Below are 26215 nucleotides of genomic sequence, written 5' to 3'. Positions count from 1 at the left end.
AATTCCAGATATCCAGATACCCTTCTAGTAAATCTTTCTCTCCCCATTCCCACTGCCTCAGATCAGCACTGTGGGAGAGGATGTGTTTCTTGGAGAGTGTAATTTAATTGGCAGAAGGGTTCAGCAGCCCTAGATTTGTTGTCAGGCTGAGGTCTGGAGTATGTACAGCAAAAGTTAAGAACAGTGCGTATGCATGCGCAGAGTGTTTTCCTTCATCATCAAAACCGGCAGCCTGTCTCTGACACTTGGGATGAGAAAAGGAATCCAAGGCAGATTGAATTTTGTTAGCAAACCCACTAAAGAAAAATGCAAGGACTGGCCCAAGCAACAATAGAGGTGCCCCAAAATGATTGTCTGTCCTTCACTCACTCACTCACCCACCCATTGGGAGCCAGCGTGGTGTAGTGGTTAAGAGCAGTGGACTCATAATCTGGTGAACCGGGTTCGATTCCCTGCTCCTCCACATGCAGCTGCTGGGTGACCTTGGGCTAGTCACACTTCTTTGAAGTCTCTCAGCCCCACTCACCTCACAGAGTGTTTGTTGTGGGGGAGGAAGGGAAAGGAGAATGTTAGCCACTTTGAGACTCCTTAGGGTAGTGATAAAGCGGGATATCAAATCCAAACTCTTCTTCTTCTTCTTCTTGGGTTTGATCAAGGGAATTAAAGGAGCTCCAACCCATCTACTATCTCTGCCTCATTCACAGTTCATAGGCAGCCCTTCTGCTGTGCTCCTATATCCTAACCCAGGCTGTTCATAACTCCCACTAGACATGTGTTCAGCACATGTCTGTTGAGAAGGGGCCTCATCCCATTGTGCACCTGCAGGGGAGGTTCAAAAAGTATCTACATGGTGCTTAGAGAATAACTTGCACCTAAATATTAGTAAGACAAAGGAGGTGGTGTTGGACTTCTGGAGGAAGAGAGGGGAACCTGCCCCATTGTATATCGGGGGGGGGGGCAGTGTAGAGAGAGTATCCTCCTTTAAATTCCTGGTATTGGAAAATCAACATTACTCAGGTGGTAAGAAAGGCTCAAAAGAGACTCCATTTCCTCAGGGTTTTGCGAAAGAATAATGTTAAACAACAACTGATGAACTCCTTTTACCAGTCCACAATAGAAAGTGTCCTTTCATATTGTATCACAGTGTGGTATGCTAGCCTGACAGCCACAGACAGAAAGTCTCTACAGAGGGTGGTGAATACAACACATAATATCATGGGCTGTCCCTTGAGACAGCTAGATGACATCGCAAGGGATCGTTACCTCAGGAGAGAGAGAAAAATTATCAGGGATGACTCACACCCTGGCCATCACCTCTTTAATCTTCTACCCTCAGGCAGGAGATATAGAAATATAATCAGCCGTACCAACAGGCTAAAAAATAGCTTCTATCTGTGGGCTGTTAGGCTGTTGAACGGAAAATAACATCGCGAAATTGACTTGCGAGGTGGTGTGTTGTTCGCTAAGAGATTGAGTGGTGGTGGGGGGAGGGAGGCTTGTTTAATTTCATTGTACACAGGTTGTACAATGACAATCAAGGTATTATTATTATTATTATTATTATTATTATTATTATTATTAGCTCCTCCTTGGAAGAGAAGATCCTTTGCAAATCAGGATCTCCCCTTGCATGGGGCAGTACTCTGCAATGTGAGCCCCATTGTTCTTTCAGTAAATGAGTTCAGTTAAGCCCTTTCTAGTGAGGTGACAATCCAGTTCTCAACCACCAGCATCAGATGCTGGGCAAGCTGAGGGAGAACAATGTGGGCAGCAGGACACCTCAAGTGAAACGGCGCATTTGCTACAGAAGAACTGACGGGTAATCCTGACCCTGCTATGGTTGTCAAGCTCCAGTTTGCAAGCCGGGGATGTGCTCTGCCTCGTCTTCCAGGCTGGCTGACCTACTTGGAGGGTAAAAGCACTCAGGCTGCTGAGTTACCATCTGGATCGCTGAAGCTGCTTGCTTCCAAGAAGCCAAGCAGACTTGGTTACAACAGGGGAAAAGGAGTTATGATTTACTGTAATAATGCTTATTTGTGAATTATTTTGAAGTAAATGCATGGTTATCATACACTCCTGGTGTGTGAGTGGTCTGGTAGGCCACACAGTGATTGGTAAGGGCTCCAGTAGTGGAAAAAGAACAACTTTGCAGGGTATGAACCTGGTCCTGGTGTGGTCCATGTGTTACACATCTCTAGCCTTCAAAGTTTGTGCTCCTGCATCCCTGACTATTGATCATGCTGTTGGGAGTTGGAGTCCAACAACCTCTGTCCAATTCCCCATCCCTGCACAACTCTGACCTGCTCTTAAGATTAGGACAATTGTTTCACCTGTGTCTCCAATTCTACCATTGAAAGCCATTATTTCTTGCCTTGCTTCTGTTTTCATAGCACTGCTAAGGGGAAAGGGCAATAAAAATGAAAGCAAAGAGCTTGTTTGATCAGTTTTTCCCTTCACTGAACTGTATCTATCTTGGTTCAATGGTTCACTACTGTCACATCTGAAACAGTGATGCTTAACAGTTCTATAGAGCTTTTCACATCCTTAAGAGCTCATCAAACATTATCTAATTCATAAGAAGAGAAGCTAGTTTATTAAGCTCTCAGAAATCTTTGGACACAAGTAAAATTTGTGGGGCAAGGTTTCACATTGTGTTGGCCAGATTTCCCTTTTAAGTCAGTGGCCGGCAGAAGGTAGATCTGAATATGCCGGTAGATCCCTGGGTGATCGGTATTAGATCATTAAGGATTTCTGACTCTGATTTGTTTAACGATAGCAGCAACAAAATGACGTCCCCCAGTCCACCCTAAACTGTACTGCTGAAATGAAGAAAGCTTGAGGTCACCAGGAGTGGATTTTTTTATGTGAGCTCTGTTCAGTTCTGGTACTTCTCAGAACAAATTAAATTCTGAAGCCTTGGTCAGGTGGTCAGGCATTTTGTTGCTGGGTAGAGTAATTCCATAAGAGCAGGCTGTAGGGATGAGTGCGCTCACTCTTTCCCCTTGTTACCTTCTCTGATTGGGGGCGGGTGGGGTGTGATCGCATGAAGCGGGGAGACTTCTGTGTTCATGGATGCTTCCCACACATTTCAAAACCCTGGAAAATCAGGGTTCTGAAAGGCACAGAGTCCCTATGGATACAGAAGATGCCCTATTACAGGAGGCCCTCCCACTATTTGAATGTCAGGGGCCCAGAATGAATAATGTACTGAACAGGGTCAATGGCGGCTGCTACTTGTGACATCACAATGGTTTATTATTGAATAATTGGTCTTCATATGTTTTACTGAGTAGAGGTGGATATTCAGCTATTGCACGATTTATCCTTTCAATAAATGAAATTCAGTTCATCCCCATGGTTGGAATGAAGGGCTAAAACTTATTTAAGCTCCATGATCTGGTTTTAGATACTTACGGGATTGTGATGGTTTATTCCTATCTCCTGTGCCTCCAAGACTGTTTTTCATCCTCCATTATTAAAGCTGTAATGTGCATGTTTGCAATCCTAAACACAGTAGACAGTAAGCCACATTGAACACCGCAGGGCTTATTTCAAAATAAACATTTATAGGATAGTACATTGCTTTGCTTGACATCTTAAAGTCCCCATCCCCCACCATCACATGAATGTGTTTTATTAGACTATGAAGTGGGATTTATAAATTTGCCTTTCTTCTGGGGTTATTTTCCCAGTATTGAGACACACACACACACACACACACACACACACACACACACACACACTACTTTGAAGACAGAAAAGGTAATTTTTCTCTTTTCAGTGTTTTGTTTAAAGTATTTTGCAGTATTATGACACTTTTTCCTGAAGGGTTTTTAAATAAATAAATGCATTTCATTCATAGGTACAGAATCAACACACAATTAGTTTTAAATCACTGTTCTAACTCAGCTTGATCCAGAGTAGATCTTAGACAAACTCAGCAAGAGCAACAGTCATTTAAAAAATGTGCTGATTCTGTACCTATAAATGTTTTATTTTAATATTTAAAAAAACTGTCATGGAAAGCTGTGAGGACACACTGAACAGTTAGCTAAACAAGAAGTTTATCTCTCTTAATTGAGAACAGAATTTCAACACTTAGTGACACAGTATAGTACTATATGACACTAATTACAATTACAAGGACACTAACTGTAATGTTTCCTGGGACTCACCTACACAGCTGCAAGTAAAACATTTTAAATGTATTTTAAAGTGCAATATACAAATGGGACACTAGATGGCAACAGTGAGCTATGCAAAATTCCATGTATTTTTCGAAACCTTTTTTTTTATTTATTTATTTTTAAAAAAACATTTTCACAGCGTTTTTTATATGTGTGTAGATTCCACCCAGAGCCTTGCTAGAGAACTCTCTACAATACATCTTCAGAGAGTGGCAATACTTGTGATCTGATACTGGTTTTAACCCATATCTCTCTGTAAGCTGCTGTAAGAATAGGCTGGGAAAGTTGACTCCTCCTGGAAGGAGCTTACTGTGCTGTCTTAAAAAGCCTCATCAAGTCTATGTGCAGAATTCATGATATTGCAAGGAATGGAGATGTTATTGGGGTTCAGTTTGTGAGTCTGAAAAAGCAGAAGGGCTATATCATCAAACTAGGAGCCGGAGAAGGGGCCGAAAAGACCTCTAGTCTGGGCAAATGTGTAATTCCTTTCATCTGTATCTTCCTTAGAATATCTAGGTTTGGTGGCAGCAGTGCCAGCTCATGGGGGGTGAGCTGTCTTGGGCGGTGTGGCTGGCTGCTCCTCCTCCTCCTGCTACTGCTGTGGAAGGAGGCTGAGTGCGAGAGAGGATGAGCTGCTGGCCTTAGAAGCCACACCATGCTTGGCTCCCTGCTCAGCCTCATTCCAACGATGTGTGTGTGACGTCACACTCGTGCATCTCACGTGCAACATGACCTGTGACCCTGGGCCCCCCTCAATCTACGGCATAAGTTGGCACCTTTGTTTAGGGGTCTTGATGCTCAGTGAGATTTAGGCCATTAAATATAGGCAGAGTGAATATGAGCAAGAGATCTTGCACTGCAGAACAGCCGTAGCCTAGGGAAAGGTAAGCCTGCCCTGGTTTGGGAGCCATCTGCTAAGTGAGAAAGCAGGAAAAAAGCAGCTATAACCTCCCGTTGTGCTTAGAAGAGAACTTGATTTACAGAACACCTGGTGGCTTACTGAAAAGGCCTATTGGGTTCCACAGACACACGTAAAGCCTTTGTTTCCTCCCTATCTGCTTATCGTAGTACATTGTAACTCAATGGCAAGGATCCATTTCCTTGGAATATCTACATTCACACTCAACTTTCCAAATCCCTCAACAAACTTTGGTCGTTTGTAAATGTATAATTGATGTTCCTTTATCAGCAGAGTATCAGGATTGTATATTTCATGGCAGATACCCTAGCAAGACTAATGGGGATATCAAGATCAGCATAAAATTACAATAAATTGTGAATCACAAAATTATTGTATATAGATTGTGTGTGCACAAACTTTTAAAATTTGTTCATTCTCGAGGGCTTTCCACAGAAAGCTTCTGACTGTGGTGAGAATTAGAACTCATAGTTTTTGAACTGCTGCTGATTTTCCTTGACGTTAAAAGCAACAAGAAAGAATATATAGCGAATCTTTATCTTATCTGTATCATTGGACTAGGACAAAGACAAATCCTTCTCCACTGAAATTCCCTTTTAAAAGTAATTTATTATTTCTACTGATTTCCTTAAAGTATCTCCAGGGCGCAACCATGAATTTTTCATGTTTGAAACGATACAGAGTCCGGTTCCACAAAGAAGCAACGTTGTTAAACATTCTGAGGTCACTCCTACTTATTCATCTGGGATACCCAGGAGAGGATGTGCACGACAAATTAGTGTTTCATTGGGAAGCTGATTTTAATAAATAAATGCAAGCGAGACAGACTTTCTGATCACTAGTCCAAGTTTGTCAGAAAATACAGGTGTGTTCTAATAACTTTTTGTTTGCCAATTAGTAGCCCAGTGCAATTTGGTTTCTATAATATTTCCCCAGCATTTGACTCAATAGGGCACAGTGAGTGCTGATCCTTTACCTACTTCCACCAGTGATTTCTGTAAAATTAGTTCTTCCCTTCCTCCCGAAGGAGAGGAGATAAATAAATAGCGCATAGCTTGGTAACTGCTCCAGGCCTGTGGAGTCAGTTGGCCAGACTGACAGTATAAAAAAGCAATTTCCATTTGACAGAGGAGGAACACATTATTGAATGGAGGGGAGATGTTGTAAGGAGCTCATCCTACTCTTGAGTAGGACCCTGGCAGAGACACATGCCTGACTGGCATGTTATCTCCCTCCTGGTCGATCGTTTGGGAGCTTCAAAATCTTTCTTCAGCCCAAACATCATAGCGACCGATGCCAACAGACCTCGGCACACTTAGGGATCCGCAGAGTCTTTGCAGCTTGCGTAACAGACCTCAGCAACTCAGCATTTTGGCCAATCTACTTTATTTACATATAAACACACACGGAGCACTGCAACATGGCTCCCTCTCTCTCTAGAATCAGACAGCAAAGAGAAAGAACAAAGGACAATAGTCCCACTTCACAGAATACAGTAACACAAACATCCTGTCTCCATCACTTCCCACTCTGTGGAGTCAAAACATACACCGTCATGTGATAGACAACAATTCCATGACTGCAAGCATGGCGCAGGAATTCTAACAGATGTGACTGGCCAATGGGTGTGTTATGCATTTGATCCATGTCCATCAAAATTGGAGGTGAATTGTAGCCATTTATCTGCTCACCCAGGTAGGATAAGGGAGCCACAACTTTGGACCCTTTTATTCTCTTTGAGTTTTCTAAAATTTTATATATGTGTTTAAATAGACAAATATATATTTTGTTTCAATTACTGTATCCTTTGTTTTAACTTTTGCAAATGAGACACTATTTCTGGGAAGGGGAAACTACTTTGAGTGTTAGAAAAGAAGTGGATTCACTGTTCCAGTGCTGTTCCAGTGAATTAGAAGTGATAGCCTTAATTACAGTTGAGTTTGCTCCAACCCTTAAATTTAATATTTAAAACAACCCTTAAAACAGCAATTTAATATGAATTTTACTATCTAACAAGACCATTGATCCATAAAATGAAAGCAATAATCAATGTACTGTACTATAAAATAGATGTTTTTAAAAAAAAGTCCTTATCTGCACTGATGATAGTCATTGTTTGGATGGGAGGCTTTTATCCATTTCTGCAGTCACTCACTGATGCACTCAGTCAGTCAGTCAGTCAGTCAGTCAGTCAATCAATCAATAGCTGAACTGGTTTCCACACAGTCACAAAAACAAATTAAGTGAAAAAGCCTCAAAAACAAAAATGCAAAACAAATAGCAAAAACAAAAGCACCAAACTTAATCCATTCCAAAAGTCCATTCAACTTCTGAATTTTTGAAAACCAAGGCGCAGCTTCTGATTGGTGCAGGCACCCTGGAAACAATAGCTGACAACCACATCAGATGTTTGGCTTCTGAAAAACGTTTGAAAACTGGAACACTTACTTCCAGGTTTTTGGCATTTGGGAATCAAGGCGTTTGAGGACCAAGGTACCACTGTAGCCAATTCATATCTAATATGAACAGGAAACAACTAATTGAAGGGCCACAGGCTTCAAAGGCGCTCCTTTTCTAAGGTAAGAAGTTCAAGTGAAAAAATGAGGCATACTTTAAAATAAACTTACAGTATAAAATTGTGCAAGTCAATGCATGTTAAGTTCCAGAGATTTACTCCCAGAGAACTGTGTATAACCAGGCATGTGGGTAGCGCTGTAGTCTAAACCACTGAGCCTCTTGGGCTTGCATATCAGAAGGTTGGCGGTTTGAATACCCACAACGGGGTGAGCTCCCATTGCTCAGTCCCAGCTCCTGCCAACCTAGCAGTTCGAAAGCAAGCCAAAAAAAGTGCAAGTAGATAAATAGGTGGGAAGGTAAACAGCATTTCTGTGCACTGCTCTGGTTTCGGTGTTCCGTTGCCACATGACCCAGAAAAACTCACCTGTAAAGTGAGATGAGTGCCGCAACCCCAGAGTTGTTCGCGACTGGACTTAACTGTCAGGGGTCCTTTACCTTTACATTTTAAACTGTGTTTATTGCCATAGAACTTTTACTTGGACTCAGGTTCCCAATATTTCACCACTGGGCATGCCCCCCAGTCTTGGCATCCACTAAGGCCTTTGTTTGTTGGGGTGGGTGCCCATTTTTTGGAAGCGGGTATTGCCTGCTTTTTTGAGGTACTCTTGACCATTTCTTAGATTTCTGAATGTGCCCCTGTTCCCAGAAGATTTGGGGACTCCTGAACTTGAGGGTGGGTGTTTTCAGCTTCTTCTGAGAAAGATATCTTTGGTTACAGCTGCTGCACTCACTGTCTTTGCATAGCGATGTACTATTTTAGCATTGGGCTGTACCTGGAATGCACTTTTATGTTTTGAATCTCATTTGACTTGCCATTTAGTTTTGATTGGGCTTCCTGGATTCTTGACCCATGCTTTACTACCTTTGTCATCTAGACTGCCTCCTACTGCAAACTATATTATCTATTCCCAATAGTTGTCATTACTGCTGTCTTAATATTTGGTGTGGTTTTGGTTTTTTTAAAAAGCAATCCCTAATTACAGTGTGGCTACGAATAAAAATGAGATACTAGATCTGTTCATTTCTGAAACGAATTTTAAATTCTTTGCATGGTGTGTTTGCTGAATATTAAGAACCCTCTGTCCCTTAGGACAATCAAAGGCAATAGAGGCTCATGTTTGCTTTATAGACTGTTAATCAAAACTGAGAGTAAACACTGCATATTACTTTGTTCAGAAACCTATCATGCAGCATTTCCCCTTTACAACACAGAAGCCAAAATTTGATTTGCAATAGTGTTAACAGCCTGGTCAAACTATAAATCTTATGGTTTGCAATAAGCCTTTGTAGTGCATGAACACAACAAGTATACTTGATGAACATTTGTTGAAGTGTGTGGGAAATCAGGATAATTATTGATGCTTTCAATTATTTAGATAATTGCATTCTAGACTTCAGTGGTTTTTCAGAAGAACAAATACTGCTGTATGGGTAGGAAACCTGCGGCTCTCCAGCGTGGAACCTACACACATATAAAAAATGCTGTGGAAATATTAAAAAAAAAAAAACGTTTTGAAAAATACATTGAATTTGGCATAGCTGACTGTGGCCAACTAGTGTCACATTTGTATATTGCACTTTACAACACATTTAAAATGTTTTATTTGCAGCTTATATCTGGGTCCCAGGTCTTGTTTGACCTATCAGTACCAGCAAAAATAGCCAAAGGGTCAGGACAGGGAAGGTGTAAGTCACCAATTTTCCACCCCTGAAATAGAATGTGTTGCTGGAATTTAGTTTTTTTCTTCTCTCAGGTCTGGCAAGCATCTTTCTCTCCCCATGCTAAATCTATTGTCTTCACACCCTTCCGATATATATCAGGAGTGAGGAATCTCTGGCCCTCCAGATGTTGGACTTCAACTCGCAACAGGCCCAGCCAGCGTGGCCAGTGGTCAGAACCGATAGGAGCTGTAGCCACAGATTCCTCACCCCAGGAAAATATGAAGGCGGCAGGGTAGGCATGGACAAAGCAGTCTCTTCCTAAGCTATGCCACTTTTACACGTGCACACTCAGGTTTCTTCCCTCCAGTTTTCACATGCCCGGAGGAGAGTGAAACCTAATGGATGACTGCATTCCGATCCATGCATTAGGCCAGGAGATGTGGGTCAGGACAGCTTCTAGTGGAATTTGCAAAACATGAGCTCCTCAAACATCCTTTGGACAGGGATCCACAGCAATAATCGGTGTGATGTGTCTCCCATGCAGCTACCTTGGGAACTGTCCAAACACACTCTGACCTTATGGCCATTTATATGAACTGCCTCCTCTGTGTGGGGGCTATACATACAGAAACCATAATGTGTGCACTCACATAAGGATAGTCCTGCTGGATCAGGCCAGTGGCCCATCTAGTCCAGCATCCTTTTTCCACAGTGGCCAGCCAGAGGCCAGTGGGATCCACAAGCAGCACCCTGAGCTCAACATCACCTCCGCTGCTGCGTTTTCCAGCAACCAGCATTCAGACGCAGAGGAAGACTGAAGCCATAAGGGTTAGTAGTCATCGCAGTGGTTCGTTCAGCAATCATCCTATGGGCTTCTGAAGCTGGTCCATACTCTCTGCTCCATTGAATCTGTTACAGTCTTTATATATTCAGCAAAGAAGGCAGAATGTTGCCCTGTAGAAGTGGGGGACATTGTCAATGCCAGCTTAATATTTTGGTAATAGCATTCTGTTTATTTTATTGCACCCTTCAGACTAATGAATTGCAACTGTCCTGAAACCAGCCTCCCTGCTCTGGGGAGTCTTTGTGCTCAAATAAAAGCAGTTTATTTGAGCAGCACAACTGGTCAGCAACATTTTGTTCTGTTTAATAGAATTCCTCCAACTTCCATGTGGTAAACAGGATGACAGTGATAAACACCGGCATTTGTACTTATCTTGCCTCACCAATGCCCCTGACTATCAGCTTCTGGCCTCCTTTTGGGTTGGCTTTGCATCAAAGCGGCAGTAAGGAATTTCATATCATTTATTTGCAGAGGAACTAGAAATAGGTTCAAAAACCCTTTTTTAAAAGTGGTATTTAAATATGCATGAAGGTGACATAAAGTTTCTTTTGTGATGCAAAGGTTCCTTAACGTTTATGGTGGTTATTTGCAAGGCATGAAAGGTGAGGTTTAAGTAGTGAAATAAAAGGAGGGAATTGTTGATAGTGTATTTATTCAATTTATTGAAAAGCCTTTAAATGAACTGCTTAATACTTTTAAAAATCTCTAAGTAGATGTGGGTGGGGCTTTGGTCTAAACTACTGAGCTTCTTGGGCTTGCTGATCAGAATGGCAGCAGTTCGAATCCCCGCAATGGAGTGAGCTCTCTTTGCTCTGTCCTAGCTCCTGCCAACCTAGCAGTTCAAAAGCGTGCCAGTAGATAAATAGGTACCGCTGCAGCGGGAAGGTAAACAGCGTTTCCGTGCGCTCTGGCTTCCGTCACGGTGTTCCGTGCACCAGAAACAGTTTAGTCATGCTGGCCACATGACCCAGGAAGCTGTCTGTGGACAAATGCCGGCTCCCTTGGCCTGAAGTGAGATGAGCACCACACCCCATAGTTGCCTTTGACTGGACTTAACCGTCCAGGGATCTTTTACCTTTTCCTTTACCCCAGATTATATTAGGAAGTAATCTACAATACATGTATCATTATTATTTAGTAAGGAAGGCTTGCTCCACATCTTCCATGAGTGGAACCTCTATTCCTCCTTTTCCTATGTCAGGAATGGGGAAGCTGTGGTTTTCCTGGGGTATGTGGACTACAACTTGACAACTGGCCATGCTGAGAAGCACCCTTTGGTATGGATGGAGGAGCCATGGGCCTCCAGATACACTTGGACTCCAGTTCCCATCAACCTTGGCATTTGGCCAGGGCTGATAAGTCCAAGTGCATCTGGAAGCCCATCATATCTCCTTCATTCATACCAAAGGGTGTCTCTCAAAATGGAGTTCTTCTCTCTATGATGGAGTCCCTTGACTCTACTTCTACTTCCAAATTTGATATCTAGCCTCAATACCTGCAAACATGTTCATTCCCATCCTTTAGAGTCTCTCCTGTTAAGATCATCTCCCTCAGTTAGCCTTGCTGTACATCCTCCCACAGATGGCCTCACTTTGCAGGTGGCTGTGGAAGGAAGGAAGGTTTGAGAAACTTGTCCTCTAGAATGTTCTTAGGTTAAATTCGTGGTGATATCCTTGCTATATTTTGGAGGAAAACTCTCTGGAGGTTTATGTAAAAAGGTGCAGCCTCAGGCAGATGGAGACTGTGGCTGGGAGCAGTGTGTTAAGCAGCTAACATGAATATGCTGAAATAAATGCTAAAGCTACCTTCTGATTGTTAAATAATTGAAACATCAATTATATGGAAGAAATCAGATATCTGTCCTCACTGGTTCATCTAACAAACTTATCCAAGCCTGTCCCCTGACTATGGTCTGAGTATAAAACCTTTCACGCTGGGTCCTCCAGCAAAGCATAAAATAAAAAGCACAGAAACCCAAACCAACTTTTATAAAATGTGGCAATCTTGGCTTCCCATGGTTTTTCTGAAAACTCTGTTCTCTGGGAAAGTCTTATGAAAAAGCACTAAAAGTGAGCAAATATTGTTCCATTGGCTTATTGGCACCTGTATCATAGCTTTAGATTTGAAATGTTTGCTCATAGCCTTCAGCAAATACACATTTCTATGCCAAACTGTACAGAAAAGGGCAAAAAGAAAGAACACCAGGGTAAGTATTTTGTTTCTGATGACTGATATATAGCTGGAAGCCTACATATGGTATTCTGGATTGGAGATTCTGGATGAAATACAAAGATCTTCCTATTTTCACTGAAAAAAGAAAAAAGGCCAGACTTTCCTTTGTGAAAGTCTGGTGAAATATTTTCTGGTATGTCTTTGGGAGTAATCTCTTTTTGAACTTTCCTGAAGGAACTCTGGTGTGTGTGTGTGTGTGTGTGTGTGTGTGTGTGTGTGTGTGTGTTAATGAGGCAAGGCAAGAGACCCTTCAAGCTTATGAAAACTACTTTTTTTTTTTACTAGAATCCCAAGATCCACCAACTGGAGCCTGGTGCAAAAGAAATAAAACCTGCCCAACAACAAATATTCACCTATATAGTGGTACCTCAGGTTAAGTACTCAATTCGTTCCGGAGGTCTGTACTTAACCTGAAACTGTTCTTAACCTGAAGCACCACTTTAGCTAATGGGGCCTCCAGCTGCCGCTGTGCTGCCGGAGCACGATTTCTGTTCTCATCCTGAAGCAAAGTTCTTAACCCGAGGTACTATTTCTGGGTTAGCGGAGTCTGTAACCTGAAGCGTATGTAACCCAAGTTACCACTGTACAATCAGCAACTTAACACATACTCAAAGATGTGTCTCTTCACTGATCCTGCAGATGCAGTAGCAACTGACTTTGCCAAACCCATTCTTTGGGTTTCACGATTTGATGGCTGCTTTGGAAATGTCTTCTGGAAACTGCTGTCTGCACTCCTGACTCTTTCTTGCTTAGGCCTTGTTCACATTTCCACCAGTTTTGGCTTTGCCCTGCTGCTTGCCCCAGGAAAAACCCACCCTTTAGCACTAAATCAGAACAAAAGGCAATTTTGTGGAAAATGTGATCGCTGTTGGTTCTGATTCTGTGCTAAACGATGGTTTTTTCTGGAGGAAAATGACAGGGCAAATGGAGATGTGGTTAAGCCCAAAGTTCCAGCCACATCTACAAGGTTGCTACATCTTTAATATTGTGATATAGCTATTGCCATAGACTTTTGATCCCTGTGAAGTGTTTGGCAGAGGGTGTTTGCTGTACTAAGAGTTTCACTAAAGGACTTCCAGAGCTCGCCTACCCCTTCCAGTGACAAGAAAAAGTACAGTAAATGGCGCAATGAAAGCAAAATGTGAACATATTTGATTGATGCGAACAGTAACTTTGAACCAACTTCTTGGTTCAGAATTTGGCATTTGGTTCTGATGACATTTATTTTGCATGGAGTTCATGGGTGTGCATTGGGGATGACAGATGGAAATGTGCTCAATGAAATGGCTAATTATGCTGCATGTTCTGGAAAGAAGTTCTTGCTTAGAAAACCTACTGTTAGGATTAGCCTTTTCGGGTGATCCCCTGATCAAATTAATTTCTGAATGGATGTTACATAATCTGATGGTACAGATGTATAACATACACACACTGTGTGTGTGTGTGTATGTGTGTAGATTGTAAAATGGCCACTTCAGGAATTTCACACGAAGTTGCTGGTAGTGCTGAGCCATAGATACGACAGGTTTACTTATGATATTTCAGAAGAGGGGGAAAAGGTGATTGTGACTTCTTTTTCGTTAGAGAAAAAAACCCTTTGCTTACATTGGCAGCCAACAGCTTCCCGTTTGCTTGGATCCAAGCAAACATAATGGCTTGGATCCAAACATCCCCCTTCTGCTAGCAGAAAGCCTCTTCTGATCATGGAAGGGCTGTTTCTGACCAAGTGGAAGAGCATAATGGGAGAAAAGTAACCCTAAATCCAGAGAAATTATTATTCTGTTTGTATGAGCTCTTTCTCAAAACCTAATTTGTTTATTTTACTAATAATATTTATAGACTGCCTAATAGAAGAAATCCTAAATGGGTTTACTTAAAACAGAATAATTTCACACACACACACACACACACACACACACACACACACATTATAGCTTAAAATACAAAGAAATACATCAGTAAAAACAAAGAATCCATCAACAACATCAATAAAACAGAGGAGTGCAATGTACGTTATGTACAGGGAAATCCTGTATGTATAGATAGGTCTTTAGGAATTATTTGCACCTTCTGAACAGCCCTTTGCTGAGGAGGTGGGCAGGGATTGCAGGGTAGGTGATATTACTGAGAAGGCCCACTAATATATTGCATATGCTACAGCAGAGGTTCCAAAAATGAGGTCCATTGACCACCAGGGGCCCACAAGCTTCATTCAGGCCCCCAGTGATGACTTCAGTATCTAGCACAGTGCACTACAAATGCTAAAAAAGAGGCAAAAAAGTGGTCTGCCGAGACCTCCAATAATTGGTCTGTAGAGTTTAGGAGCCACTGTACTACTGAGTTCATATATGCACAAGTGTTGACAAACAGTATGAAATACATCTGGTCTTTTAATGGGGGGGGGGGGGGCGGTGCTGTTTTGTTTTTTGGATTTGCAGCCGAAGTTTCTTTTTCTGTTGTGACTCTAGTTGATTATTGTTCGCTTTCATCAGGTTAATTTGCCTGTTCCCTCCCTCCCCCGCATATGGCTGAAAGACATAATTTGAACGTTTTACATAGACGGAAGAGGAAATGTAGAAGGCAGCAATCTGACAGTATTTAAATGCAGTGGATTTGGTTGCTGTGACTACATTTACTTTTTCTTTATAAAACAAAAGGTAACGCAGGCCTGAAGAAACTGGTGAGCTGGCATGTCAAATGCAGCATGCATTCCAGCATGTCAGATGCATGACAATGCCTCACCCTTCGCTTTTGCATTCCCAGAAAGGTAGCAAACCCAGTATTTTGAATGAGTCTTTGGGTCACGTTGGCTTGCTGGGCCACAGGCTGTGCAGGCCAGCCTGCTCAAAAACGTTTCTGAACACATCTTTTAATAGGTTTTTCACCCATCCAATGCAAGACTGGGAGGTGGGAAGGAACGAAGAGATCACAGGTGGCGAATCTCAGCCCCAGAGGATGAACGTAGCTTTCCAGGGATTTATAGAATTCAGTCCAGGCTATACCACTCCAGGCTACAGTCCCCTTTGGCCCTGGAGCCTCCTCTAGTTATTTAACCTGACTAGACTGTGTCCCTGATCTGTGATAATGGCTCTTGATTGCTTGGATAGAGAATAAAGAATTGTGTCTGTTGGGCCACACCCACTGTTGCTGCGCCCGCCATTGGTTTGCAGATCTGAGATTCATGAGGGTGAAGGGCTGTGGCTGCGTGGCAGAGAATCCATTGCCAGCATCTCTAGATTGGCCAGAGCCTTGCCTAAAACCCTGCAGAGCCATTGCCAGTAAATGTAGACAATGACTGGGCTAGATGGATCAGTGGTCTGACTCAACCTAAGCCAGGCTCCTGTGTTTCTATGTGTGGCCATTTGTGGCAGCTTTGATAGATGTGTTCCTCTTGGGGGTCAGTTTACATATTATGGTTGCCCTGTGGAAGCTTTTCAGGTAGTTCCAAGTACAGTAGTACCTTGGTTCCCGAACACCTTGGGAGTCGAACATTCCGGCTCCCGAACGACCAAAAAACAGAAGTGAGTGTTCGGTTTTCAAACGTTCTTTTGTAAGCCGAACGTCTGATGGAGCTTTTGTGGCTTCCGATTGGCTGTAGGAGCTTCCTGCAGCCGATTGGAAGCCGCATTTTGGTTTCCAAATGTTTTGGAAGCCGAATGGACTTCCAAAACGGATTCCGTTCAACTTCTGAGGCACAACTGTACTCTTTAAGGCCAAACAAAGGGGAAACAAGTGGAGGAAAAGGTCCAAAATATTATATTGCTGCCCCACAAATTTTGGAAGCAAGAGATTTCTTCAATGGAACAATCCTCCTTAACAGTTTGGCAAAGGAGGAAGCTAGAGTACTATATTTTTGCAGGTTGCTGATGAGGAAGTTTGTTATTTTCCAGAGTGTGTTGGGCAACAATAAAATACTTCAGGCATTTTGTCTCTGACTCATTGCTCCAAATACTGTCACTGCTTTGTAAGTTTACCACATAACTTAGGTTTTTTTCTTCATGTTGCTGAAACCTTTTCATTTTGGACAACAGTGGTGTGGGGAAAACTCCAGCTTGTATGGTATAAGGAACTGGAGATATAAAGCAGTGAGTGGAGTACCATTCATGTAACATGGCTTCCCCTTCTTCTACTTTTCCGGCGAACTGTAAAAATCTGCTCTGGAGAATCCCATAACCCATTTTGAGGGTGTACAATGAGAGGTTGCTGGGGGTAGGAGGGGACATTCCATTGCACAAGTGCAACAGCTTCATTGGATACAACTCATAATATGTATTCTGTTTTCTTAGTCTGGTTTTATTTTGCTATGTCTTTGTTTGCATATTGTAATATAGAATTCACCCTGGACTCTAGAGATGGGTAAGGGTAAGAAGGGAGATAAACAAACATTTTCTGCCTTGTATTTGCTTGCGCTTGATTAAACAATGTCTCTCTTTCATTATGGCAAGCGGGAATCTCCCGTGATGTACTTTTTGAGGTCTCTTGCTCCAGGTACATGGTGAAACAATGTGTTCTTTTATTGTTTTGTTTAGTTTTACAGAATTTTTGGATCCATTCCAGAGAGTTATTCAGCCAGAAGAGATCTGGCTCTATAAAAACCCTTTGGTTGAATCTGACAACATACCTACACGCCTCATGTTTGTAAGTACTAGAGATTTAATGATTGTTTGATGGCTGTGTGAGGCTTGTTTGATGTCTGTGTGTTAGCTAAAGCGAAACTGGAAATGAGTGCATTTTTAACAGAACAGTTATGTTCATAGGCTGCAGTGAGAACATAAATGGAACATGATATTATTTGCATGTTGGGGTGAAGTACAGTATGACATTTCTTTAAGCCACCCTGTCACAAATTCTGATTGATTGATGTTCTCATTTTATAAAGTGTTGACTGCCAGTCAAATTAGGTTTGTTCAATTTATATATCACTCCCTCTCCAGAAGTTTCAAAACTGATTTACAGCCAAAGTGTGTGTGTGTGTGTGTGTGTTTTACAAGAGCATTATTTGAAATAGATTTAACCATACAATCATTGGTGCTGTTCAGATGCCCAGGAAATAGAAAAATGCCTGCTTGCAACCGAAATGGTTGGTGCCAGTCTGCTTTCCCTGTGTCAGGTAAACATGGATCCCAAAGCATTTTAAGTATTGATGTAATAGTGGTTGTAAATCAAAGCAGGCTTCTGGAACTCAAACGGTTGCTGCTAAACACCCATCTCTTGTTCAATATCCACCACATCTCCTCCCCAACTTGTCAGTTTCATCATTGCCATCTACGCTTCCTTGGAAGAGTGAGAGGAAAAAAGCATCCTTGCAACAGTTAGCCTGATGGTCTGTCTAGCCTACTGTTCTGATCTTTTCCCAGTGCAGATGGCAGTAGAGTAATTCTAACAGGGATTGGGCCAGAATGCTAGAAGGTTCCCTGCTTTTCTTCATGGACTCTGTGCCATCATGCTATCTGGCTTTCCAGGCGATATTACCAAGTCAGTTTGGTGTCTTAAGGCTGGAGGACCTTGCTGTGTACTGCAAATCTGTTTGCTGAGGGAGATGACAGCCCATATTGTATGCACCACATGCATTTGCCATGTGAGATGTGGGACTGCCATAAGTTCAGCGCCAGCCAGTAGGCCTGAAGTATATAATTGTTTTCAGCACCAGTGGATGTATTGAGAAGGCAGGCTAGCTTTTTTTTTTTTTTTTTTTTTGGTTCGACATTGCTCAGACAAGTTCTGCAACATGGATTCAGTCCTCTGGATTCCTATTGAAAAGGAACAGAAGTATTCTGTGCTCCTTAACCTTTCATGAGGTGCATGCATAGCTGAGGTTGCTGCAAAGGATATACATGCAGGGCCAGCCCTACCATTAGGCAGAGTGAGGTGATTACCTCAGGTAGAATATATGCCAGGGACAGCCCTATAGCCATTCATCCTGAATCACCACACATTCTGTTCTGTTAGAGATCAGAGCTGAGTGCACCATGTAGCACTCTCCTCACCCAAAACACACCATAGCCTGTATGGACAAGATCCTGTCACCAGCAATGAAGTAATATTGAACTGCTAGGCTCTGGCTCCAGAGCCTAGTACTAAAAGGGTATTGCAACTGATTCAGGAATTTGGTCGAGTGGCAGGATTTAAACTTAATAAACAAAAAACTAAGGTTTTGGGGAAAAAATGACTTCTTTAGAGTCAGAAAGGTTTCAAAAAGAGACAGGATTAAATGTGGTCAAAAAAGTCAAATATCTAGGGGTAAATATAACAGTGAAGAACAGAAATTTATTTAAAGATAATTATGAAAAATGTTGGTCTGAAATTAAAAAAGACCTAGATGTCTGGTCAAGATTGAAACTTTCCTTGTCAGGACGTATTGCTGCTGTCAAGATGAATGTATTGCCAAAGATGTTGTTTTTATTTCAAACTTTGCAAATAGTGGACAAAATGGAGTGTTTTGGGAGGTGGCAACGAGATATTTCTAAATTTGTCTGGCAGGGCAAAAAGCCCAGAATCAAGTTTAAGATATTAACTGATGCTAAAGAAAGAGGGGGCTTTGCCCTGCCAGACTTAAAGTTGTATTATGAATCAGCAGCCTTTTGCTGGTTGAAAGATTGGCTACTTCTTGAAAACACTGATGTTTTAGATTTGGAAGGATTTAATAATGCGTTTGGTTGGCATGCATATCTGTGGTATGACAAGGTTAAAATACATAAGGCTTTCAAGAACCATGTTGTCAGAAAAGCAGTGTTTAATGTCTGGTCAAAATATAAGGACTTATTGGAAAATAAAACCCCAAGGTGGCTATCGCCAATGGAGGCTAAGGCCCCGAAAAGACTCAATATGGAGGCCAAATGGCCGAAATATTGGGAAATAATAGAAAAAGATGGTGACAACTGGAGACTGCAGAGTATGGAGAAACTAAAGGGGAAAGTGCGAAATTGGTTACATTACGCTCAGATTAAAGAAGTTTTTAAGTCAGATAAAAAATTAGGATTCCAGGTGGAAAAATCAAAGTTAGAAACAGAACTGTTAGAACCCAGCTCTAAGACACTTTCAAGAATGTATAATTTGCTGCTAAAATGGAATACACAGGATGAAACGGTCAAATCAGCTATGATAAAATGGGCACAGGACATAAGGTACAACATCATGTTTGCTGACTGGGAAAAGTTATGGACCACCGGTATGAAATTTACGGCATGTAATACCCTGAAAGAAAACATTATGAAAATGATATACAGGTGGTACATGACCCCAGTCAGCAAACATGATCTTGCAAAGATATATCATTTGCCTGATAATAAATGTTGGAAGTGTAAAGAGGCTGAAGGAACATTCTTTCACCTCTGGTGGACGTGCCCTAGAGTGAAGGCTTTCTGGGAAATGATATATAATGAGCTGAAAAAGGTATTTAAGTACACCTTTCTTAAGAAACCAGAGGCCTTCCTCCTGGGCATTGTCGGCCAAAGTGTGCAAAAGAAGGATCAAACTTTTTTTATGTATGCCACAACAGCAGCAAGGATACTCATTGCTAAGGGCTGGAAAACTCAAGATTTGCCCACACTGGAAGAATGGCAGATGCAACTGATGGACTATATGGAACTGGATGAGATGACCGGCAGAATCCGAAACCAGGGAGAAGAATTGGAGGAGGAGAACTGGAAGAAGTTTAAAGACTATCTACAAAAGCATTGTAAACTGTATGAATGTTAAGAAAAATGTATGATCTGCAACATCAGGGCTCCAACAAATTAATAATCTATATGTGTAAAAGTTAATGTAATTGAAAAATAAGATAAATTGTGGATAAATGGTACTCTATAATTAACCTTTGACAAGAGAAATTTAAAAGATTAAATTTGAGATTTGAATATTGGGAAATTTTAATAGACAAATATTGAACTGCCAATCATGTTGTCTTCTGTACACAGAATGGCTGGCACTATCTTGTCCTTTACCTCAGATGGCCAAATGTTTGAGGTCAGCTCTGCATGCATATGTTTTTTTCATGGCACTTCTCTCTTTAACAAGCACAAGTTGTCAACTGGGAAAAGATTAGGCCTGTATTTGGGCCAAGCCCTCCTAATACATAGTGTGCCCCTCACTTCTGGCATGGGCCATAAGCATTTTGTAGTTGGGTGTCATAGATAGGTATGAATCTACTCTCTGATTGGAGAGGGAGGTAAAATCTTGCAAATTCTGTATACTGATGTGTTGTTCTGCACTTCAGGAGCAAAACATGGCTTCCTTTCATTTCATAGCAGTAAGGCTGCCCAGTTGTCCACTGACTTTTTTGTTTAAAAGGAAAGGGGGGGGGGATGTTTCAGTTCAGCAGTGACCTATTAAAAATATTATCCAGGAAAAATATTATCCAGGTGGCCCTAAATGAAAATCAATATTTTTCAGCACAGACATTAAATCTTATCTGATAGTGGGTTTTCCTGAAGTAATGAGAGGGCATGAAGTGCTTTTCTGGAAGGTTTGTACAGCTCTGTATCTTTCAGCTGCCAGGATAGATAATGAATGTGCTTGATTTTAAGAAGATCTTGCCCATGAAAGCAACCACTATCCAGGAAAATGTCACTGGCAGGACAGAAAACATTACCTGGAATTATATAGAGGAGATCTCATCTACGCTTATCTTATGGATTTTATTCTGAAGAGAGATAATAACTTGTAAAAGACAACCAATTAGCATTGGCTCTTGAAGTGGGGTGGGGAGTACAGAAGAATGTTTTAGAGTTGCACACCATAGCATTGTATTTATAATTACATTTTATGGGTGCGCATATACACAAAGTACTCTTATTCATTATGCTATTATGAGTTGGTTGCTGTCAGGGCTAGAACTGCCCTTGGAGTTAGAAGAAGAAGAGAAGAAGAGTTTGGATTTGATATCCCGCTTTATCACTACCCAAAGGAATCTCAAAGCGGCTAACATTCTCCTTTCCCTTCCTCCCCCACAACACACACTCTGTGAGGTGAGTGGGGCTGAGAGACTTCAGAGAAGTGTGACTAGCCCAAGGTCACCCAGCAGTTGCATGTGGAGGAGCAGGGAACCGAACCCGGTTCACCAGATTACAAGTCCACTGCTCTTAACCACTATACCACACTGGCTCTCCACATTAGGCGACCTTAGGTGGCTAATTTGTAAAGATGGGGCTTTGCTATAGCAGTTAATGAAGGGGACAAGCATGCAGGGATCTCTGTTGCTGGAAAATAGCATAGTTAAGACAAAGGACAGCAAATCTGATACTATGTAAGGAAAGGAAAGGAAGATATGTAGGGGAAAGATGGTACAGGTCACAAAAAGATTTAAGGTAGCTTACCATTGATTGCTTTAACTGATCTGATTTTTAATATTTCTATGCCCCTTTTTCATTCAGATGAGTCCCAAAGTGGCTTTGAAACAATAAATAATAATAACAAAATGGAACATCACAAATACAGCATAAAACATATAGAGTAACAGATCATCAGTGAAACAATTGCAATTTATAAAACTCTGTTAACAAAGCAACAACTAAGAAAAAAATAAGCTGAATGTCACAATCACAATTAAAGAAAAAGTCATGTCATACGATTAACGAGTCAACGAGTCAACACAGCATTTACAATCTATAGAACAGTATTAACAACATCAACAAAATAGCAACCAAAAGATAAACTAAGCACTGTTGAGTTCATACACCCACTGGAGGGGGAGGATTTTTGAGTGGGAAAACTTCAGGGGGAAGTATTGAACCTGCTGCTCTCAACAACTTGGCAGTGTTGCTCTACAACTACATTTCATTTTAAAAAAGGGGGGGGAGAGAACAGGGAGCTCTGATCATGTCCTGCATAAAGGGAAGCCCATCAAAATTATCAGGACCATTATGTGCTCCAGACAAATTGGCAGCCCATCCCCACATGGCTTCTTCTTTTCTTTAATGAAGGAAAAGCACCTGAACAGCCAACCACAGATCTACTGCAATAATGTGTAGTTCAGCCCTCAAGGCAGTTTAAAGAACAACAGAGAGAAATGTTCTGTGAATTCCCACATATATTAATAGGAACTCAGGAGAGGGCATTGTGTATGATTGCCGGTGGCTACGAGACCTGTTTTAACCTGCTTGGAATACCTTTTGAGCAGCTTTCTTTATTGCAAGGGCAGCTCCACACTTCACGTTACTGAGGTCATCTTCGCAAATCATGGTTGCTGCAGGAAATGCTGGTGTTACTAGTCTCATATGCATGCACATGTTGGTGGGTGCAGTAATCACATGATTAGCCTTGTATCTGTAGTGTTCTATTATTTATTATTATTTACTGGATTTATATACTGCCCTATACCTGGAGCGGTTCTACAGCCCAATGTGTTTCAAATCTGCTCTGTGTCATTCCAATTTGATTTGTTATTTGGGTCCCAGTCAGATTGGTTAAATACAAAGCTCTATTTTGGCCCTGTTGGCTATAATGTGGAATCTTAAAAAGGCTATAACTTTTCCCTCTTTACACATAAGTGGTTGACATTTGCTTGCAAAGGAACCCTTCCTGAGTGGATTGTGCCAGCCAAATTTCAAACAAATTTATCAAGGCATTTATGTGTTGGTGTTTTGTTTTGTATTTTAAAAAAAAGACTTAGCCTCTTCTATTTTCTGCCAGAATTGGATGCTCTCTGAAGGAATGAAGCCTGCCAAATTTCAGAAAAATATGTGGCAGCGATTTCCCTGCAAGGGCAGACTTTTACCATTTGAGGACGAGAAAATAGCAGACACATTCCCTCTCTCACATTGTTTTGGGCAATCATTTTGAAAACTGGGGACATGAGGGAACATTCATACATGGTGCCTGGGTACCAAAGCCACAAAAGTCTGGAGAAATAGGTCCACTGGCTATTGTGCTCAGTGATTTCACCTTTGCAGTAAAAAATCCCTGAAAAGTTAGGGTTTTTTTTCCTCATCACTCTTCCTGGAAGTACCCTCCATGAAGAAAAAACAAAGTGCTATGATTTTGTTTGTAAGGGGGGGGAAAAGAATGATTGGGGGAAAAGCAGGTCACCCCCATAGTTTAACCCAACCACTTTTGTTCTGCTTTCCCAGCCAAAATTATAAGGAGGAGGATCTGTGTGTTTCCTTCAGCATCCCTCCCCTAAATAACTTTGATTGGAGTTCACTGGGAGAATAATTCACTGTGATTAAAAGGTAGACCTGCTTGTCAAAACAAACGACCCAACTTTTTCTTTCTTGGCTGCTTGACATTTCCCTAGTCAGCTTCATTTCATTTCTCAGGAAAGCAAAGTAAGGCAGTGGGTAGGGAGCTGAGAGTTTGACTTTATGTACAAAAAGGGAGGAAAAGGCAGCAGAGTCTCAGAAGTTCGGGAACTCCCTGATCCACCTTGACATGACTTGTTAACATGGATCACCTCACGCTATTCATGTAAACACACAGAGCCGATGCCACGCCGCTAGTATACGCAGCTCAGAATCCAATCTCAATTATATACACAAACACAGGTTGCTTAAAGATTTATAGCATTAAAAAATATGATTTATAGCCATTGTGGAAAAGCTAACTCACCAAACACATTTATCCAAGGGATAATCAAAGACAGGCTCATTTGTCTGAATGTGGTACAATGCAATTCTTTATACAAATAAGAGACCAAAGAGGCAGAAGTTTCTTCCCCCTTAACAGCCTGCAAACATTTGGAATAATAATATTTTTTTTAAAGATGCACGCACATGCATCTATGAGGTTCTCATGTGTCATGTTGAATATGGTAACTGGATGGTAAACACAGGTGCAACCTTGCGATGTGTGGAGCCTACATAATTGCAGCAATGGAGAAGGCTTCCAGAACTTATGTATAAGGAAAGTCTTATACATGCTTATCTGGGAGTAAGTCCTATTAAATGCAATGAGACTTCCTTCAGAGGAAACATACATAGGATTTCACTGTAAGTCTTGTTCCAACTAATTGGGCCTTTTGAATTTAGACTTACATTTTATATCGTAATCCCATCTCAAGACAAAAATAATCCTTTCTGTGAGAGTGGTAGGAACAAGTTGAAATGATGAATGGTAGCAGTGTCCCAGCACTAATGAAGCTTATGAGGCTTGTGATAAGAGTGATGGAAGCTGTGGGCAGTGGCATATTTCACAGCAGACAAGGCCCCGTGAATTTCCACTTACCAGACCTCTGGACTGTAAATCAGCCCATTCCCTTATTTTTTGGAAGCAAGAACAGGAACACTGTCAATTCTTGGAGAATTGAGCCCAAGTAGAACCCCCCCCCCACACACACACATCATGCCATTGCACAGAAACATTGTGGCTGAAAAGCAAAAATCTCCAATCCCTTTGTTAACAAGGAACAGAACATAAGAATATAAGACGATCCTGCTGGATCAGGCCAGTGGCCTGCATCCTGTTCTCACAGTAGCCAACCAGATACTTGTGGGAAATGAGCAAGCAGGATTTGAATGCCAGAGCACTCTACCCTCCTGTGGTTTCTGGCAACTAGTCTATATGCTTCTTGAAACTCTCAAAGAGCACTTAATAGGTCAGTGAGAAAGGACTTGCGCTTGCAGAAACCATGCTGGCCCTGCTTCAGCAAGACTTGTTCTTCTTGAACATGCCTTGATAATTTTATCTTTTATAATGCTTTCTATCAGATTTCCCAGAAGAGAAGTTAAGTTAGCTGCTCTTAAGTTTCCCATATCTCCTTTGGATCCTCTTTTTATTAATTAGTGTTACATTGGCCAGTTCTCAGCTATACAGACTGATCTTGAGGACAGGTTACATATTTTCATTAGAAAACCAGCAATTTCAAATTTGAGTTTTTTAAGAATGGATGCCACCTGGATCTGGTGTTTGGTGATTTTTATCTTTTCTGTTAGGCTGAGAACATCATCTCTTGTCACCACCATTTCCCTCAGTTGCTCAGACTCCCTTCCTGCAAAAGTTAGTTCAGACACTGGGATCTGCACTATATCTTCCATTGTGAAGGCACATGCAAAGGATTCATTCAGCTTCTCCACAATCTCCTTATTCTCCTTTAGCATACCTTTGACTTCCTTTCCATTAGAGGATCCAGCCCCCTCCCTAGTCAGCCTTCTGCTATTAATGTATTTAAAGAATTGTTTTATTGTTGGTCTTTTAGCATCCCTTATAGTCTGCTTGCTTCCTCCCACAAAGTAATAACTACCTGACTCTGCCAGTTAATTACAGTGGCATCCTAGTGGTACCAGGGCCAACAACATGGTTGCTTTTAAAAACAACAACACTAGGTTGTATTTTTGTATATCACTACCTATTCAAAGCAATATGAACTGCCTTGACATCCTTGTGCCAAACTTTGCTTTGTCTATGGCAGCAAGGGATTCCTTGCTTCCTAGGAGAATGCAAAAATCATACAGGCTAGTTTACTGTTTAACTTTGCAACATTATTTTTATAGTATACTATCTATCTATCTATCGGAATAGATCCTGATGCTGCAAACATTTAGGTGCATTACATACCAGGCAATAAACCCACACATCAAGGATGCATGGAAGCTCATGCTCAGGCCTAAAGAGGCTGCTGATTTCCTTTCTGTCTGCAGTTCCTTATTCACACCAAATACCACTCTGTCCCATGCTTTCCAGCTTGTGTTGGGAGGAAACCAACCATGATCCTTGCCTTAGAGTTTATCCAAACCCAACAAACAACAAAATGTAGCCAATGTTTGTGCTTGGCTTACTGATTCTGGTTTGTTGGAGAGAAACAAATCATGTTCCCTGGGTTAGACATAATACTTAACCAGGGATCATGGCTTATTTCTCCCT

At 41.5% G+C, this 26215-nt stretch overlaps 1 protein-coding gene and 1 long non-coding RNA gene across 3 annotated transcripts in view; one reads left to right on the top strand and one right to left on the bottom strand.

Annotated features, from left to right (window-relative positions):
• The window catches only part of PLPP4 (phospholipid phosphatase 4), an 88957-nt gene that overhangs the window by 14534 nt on the left and 48208 nt on the right, over positions 1 to 26215 (top strand). For both annotated transcript variants that reach the window (XM_083741504.1, XM_083741505.1), the window contains exon 2: positions 16951 to 17059. In XM_083741504.1, coding sequence (XP_083597630.1) covers positions 16951 to 17059 — 109 coding nt within the window. The remainder of the gene's footprint in view (positions 1 to 16950; positions 17060 to 26215) is intronic.
• On the bottom strand, positions 9733 to 26118 carry LOC310845835. The gene is made up of 3 exons (XR_014564990.1): positions 25910 to 26118; positions 11685 to 11791; positions 9733 to 10299 (listed from the first exon to the last, which is right to left on the bottom strand). It is a non-coding gene; the product is annotated as an uncharacterized lncRNA (long non-coding RNA).

Source organism: Podarcis gaigeae (genome assembly GCF_964106915.1).
Source record: "Podarcis gaigeae genome assembly, chromosome: 5".
Lineage (NCBI taxonomy): Eukaryota > Metazoa > Chordata > Lepidosauria > Squamata > Lacertidae > Podarcis > Podarcis gaigeae.
This window is presented reverse-complemented; position numbering and strand designations above follow the sequence as displayed.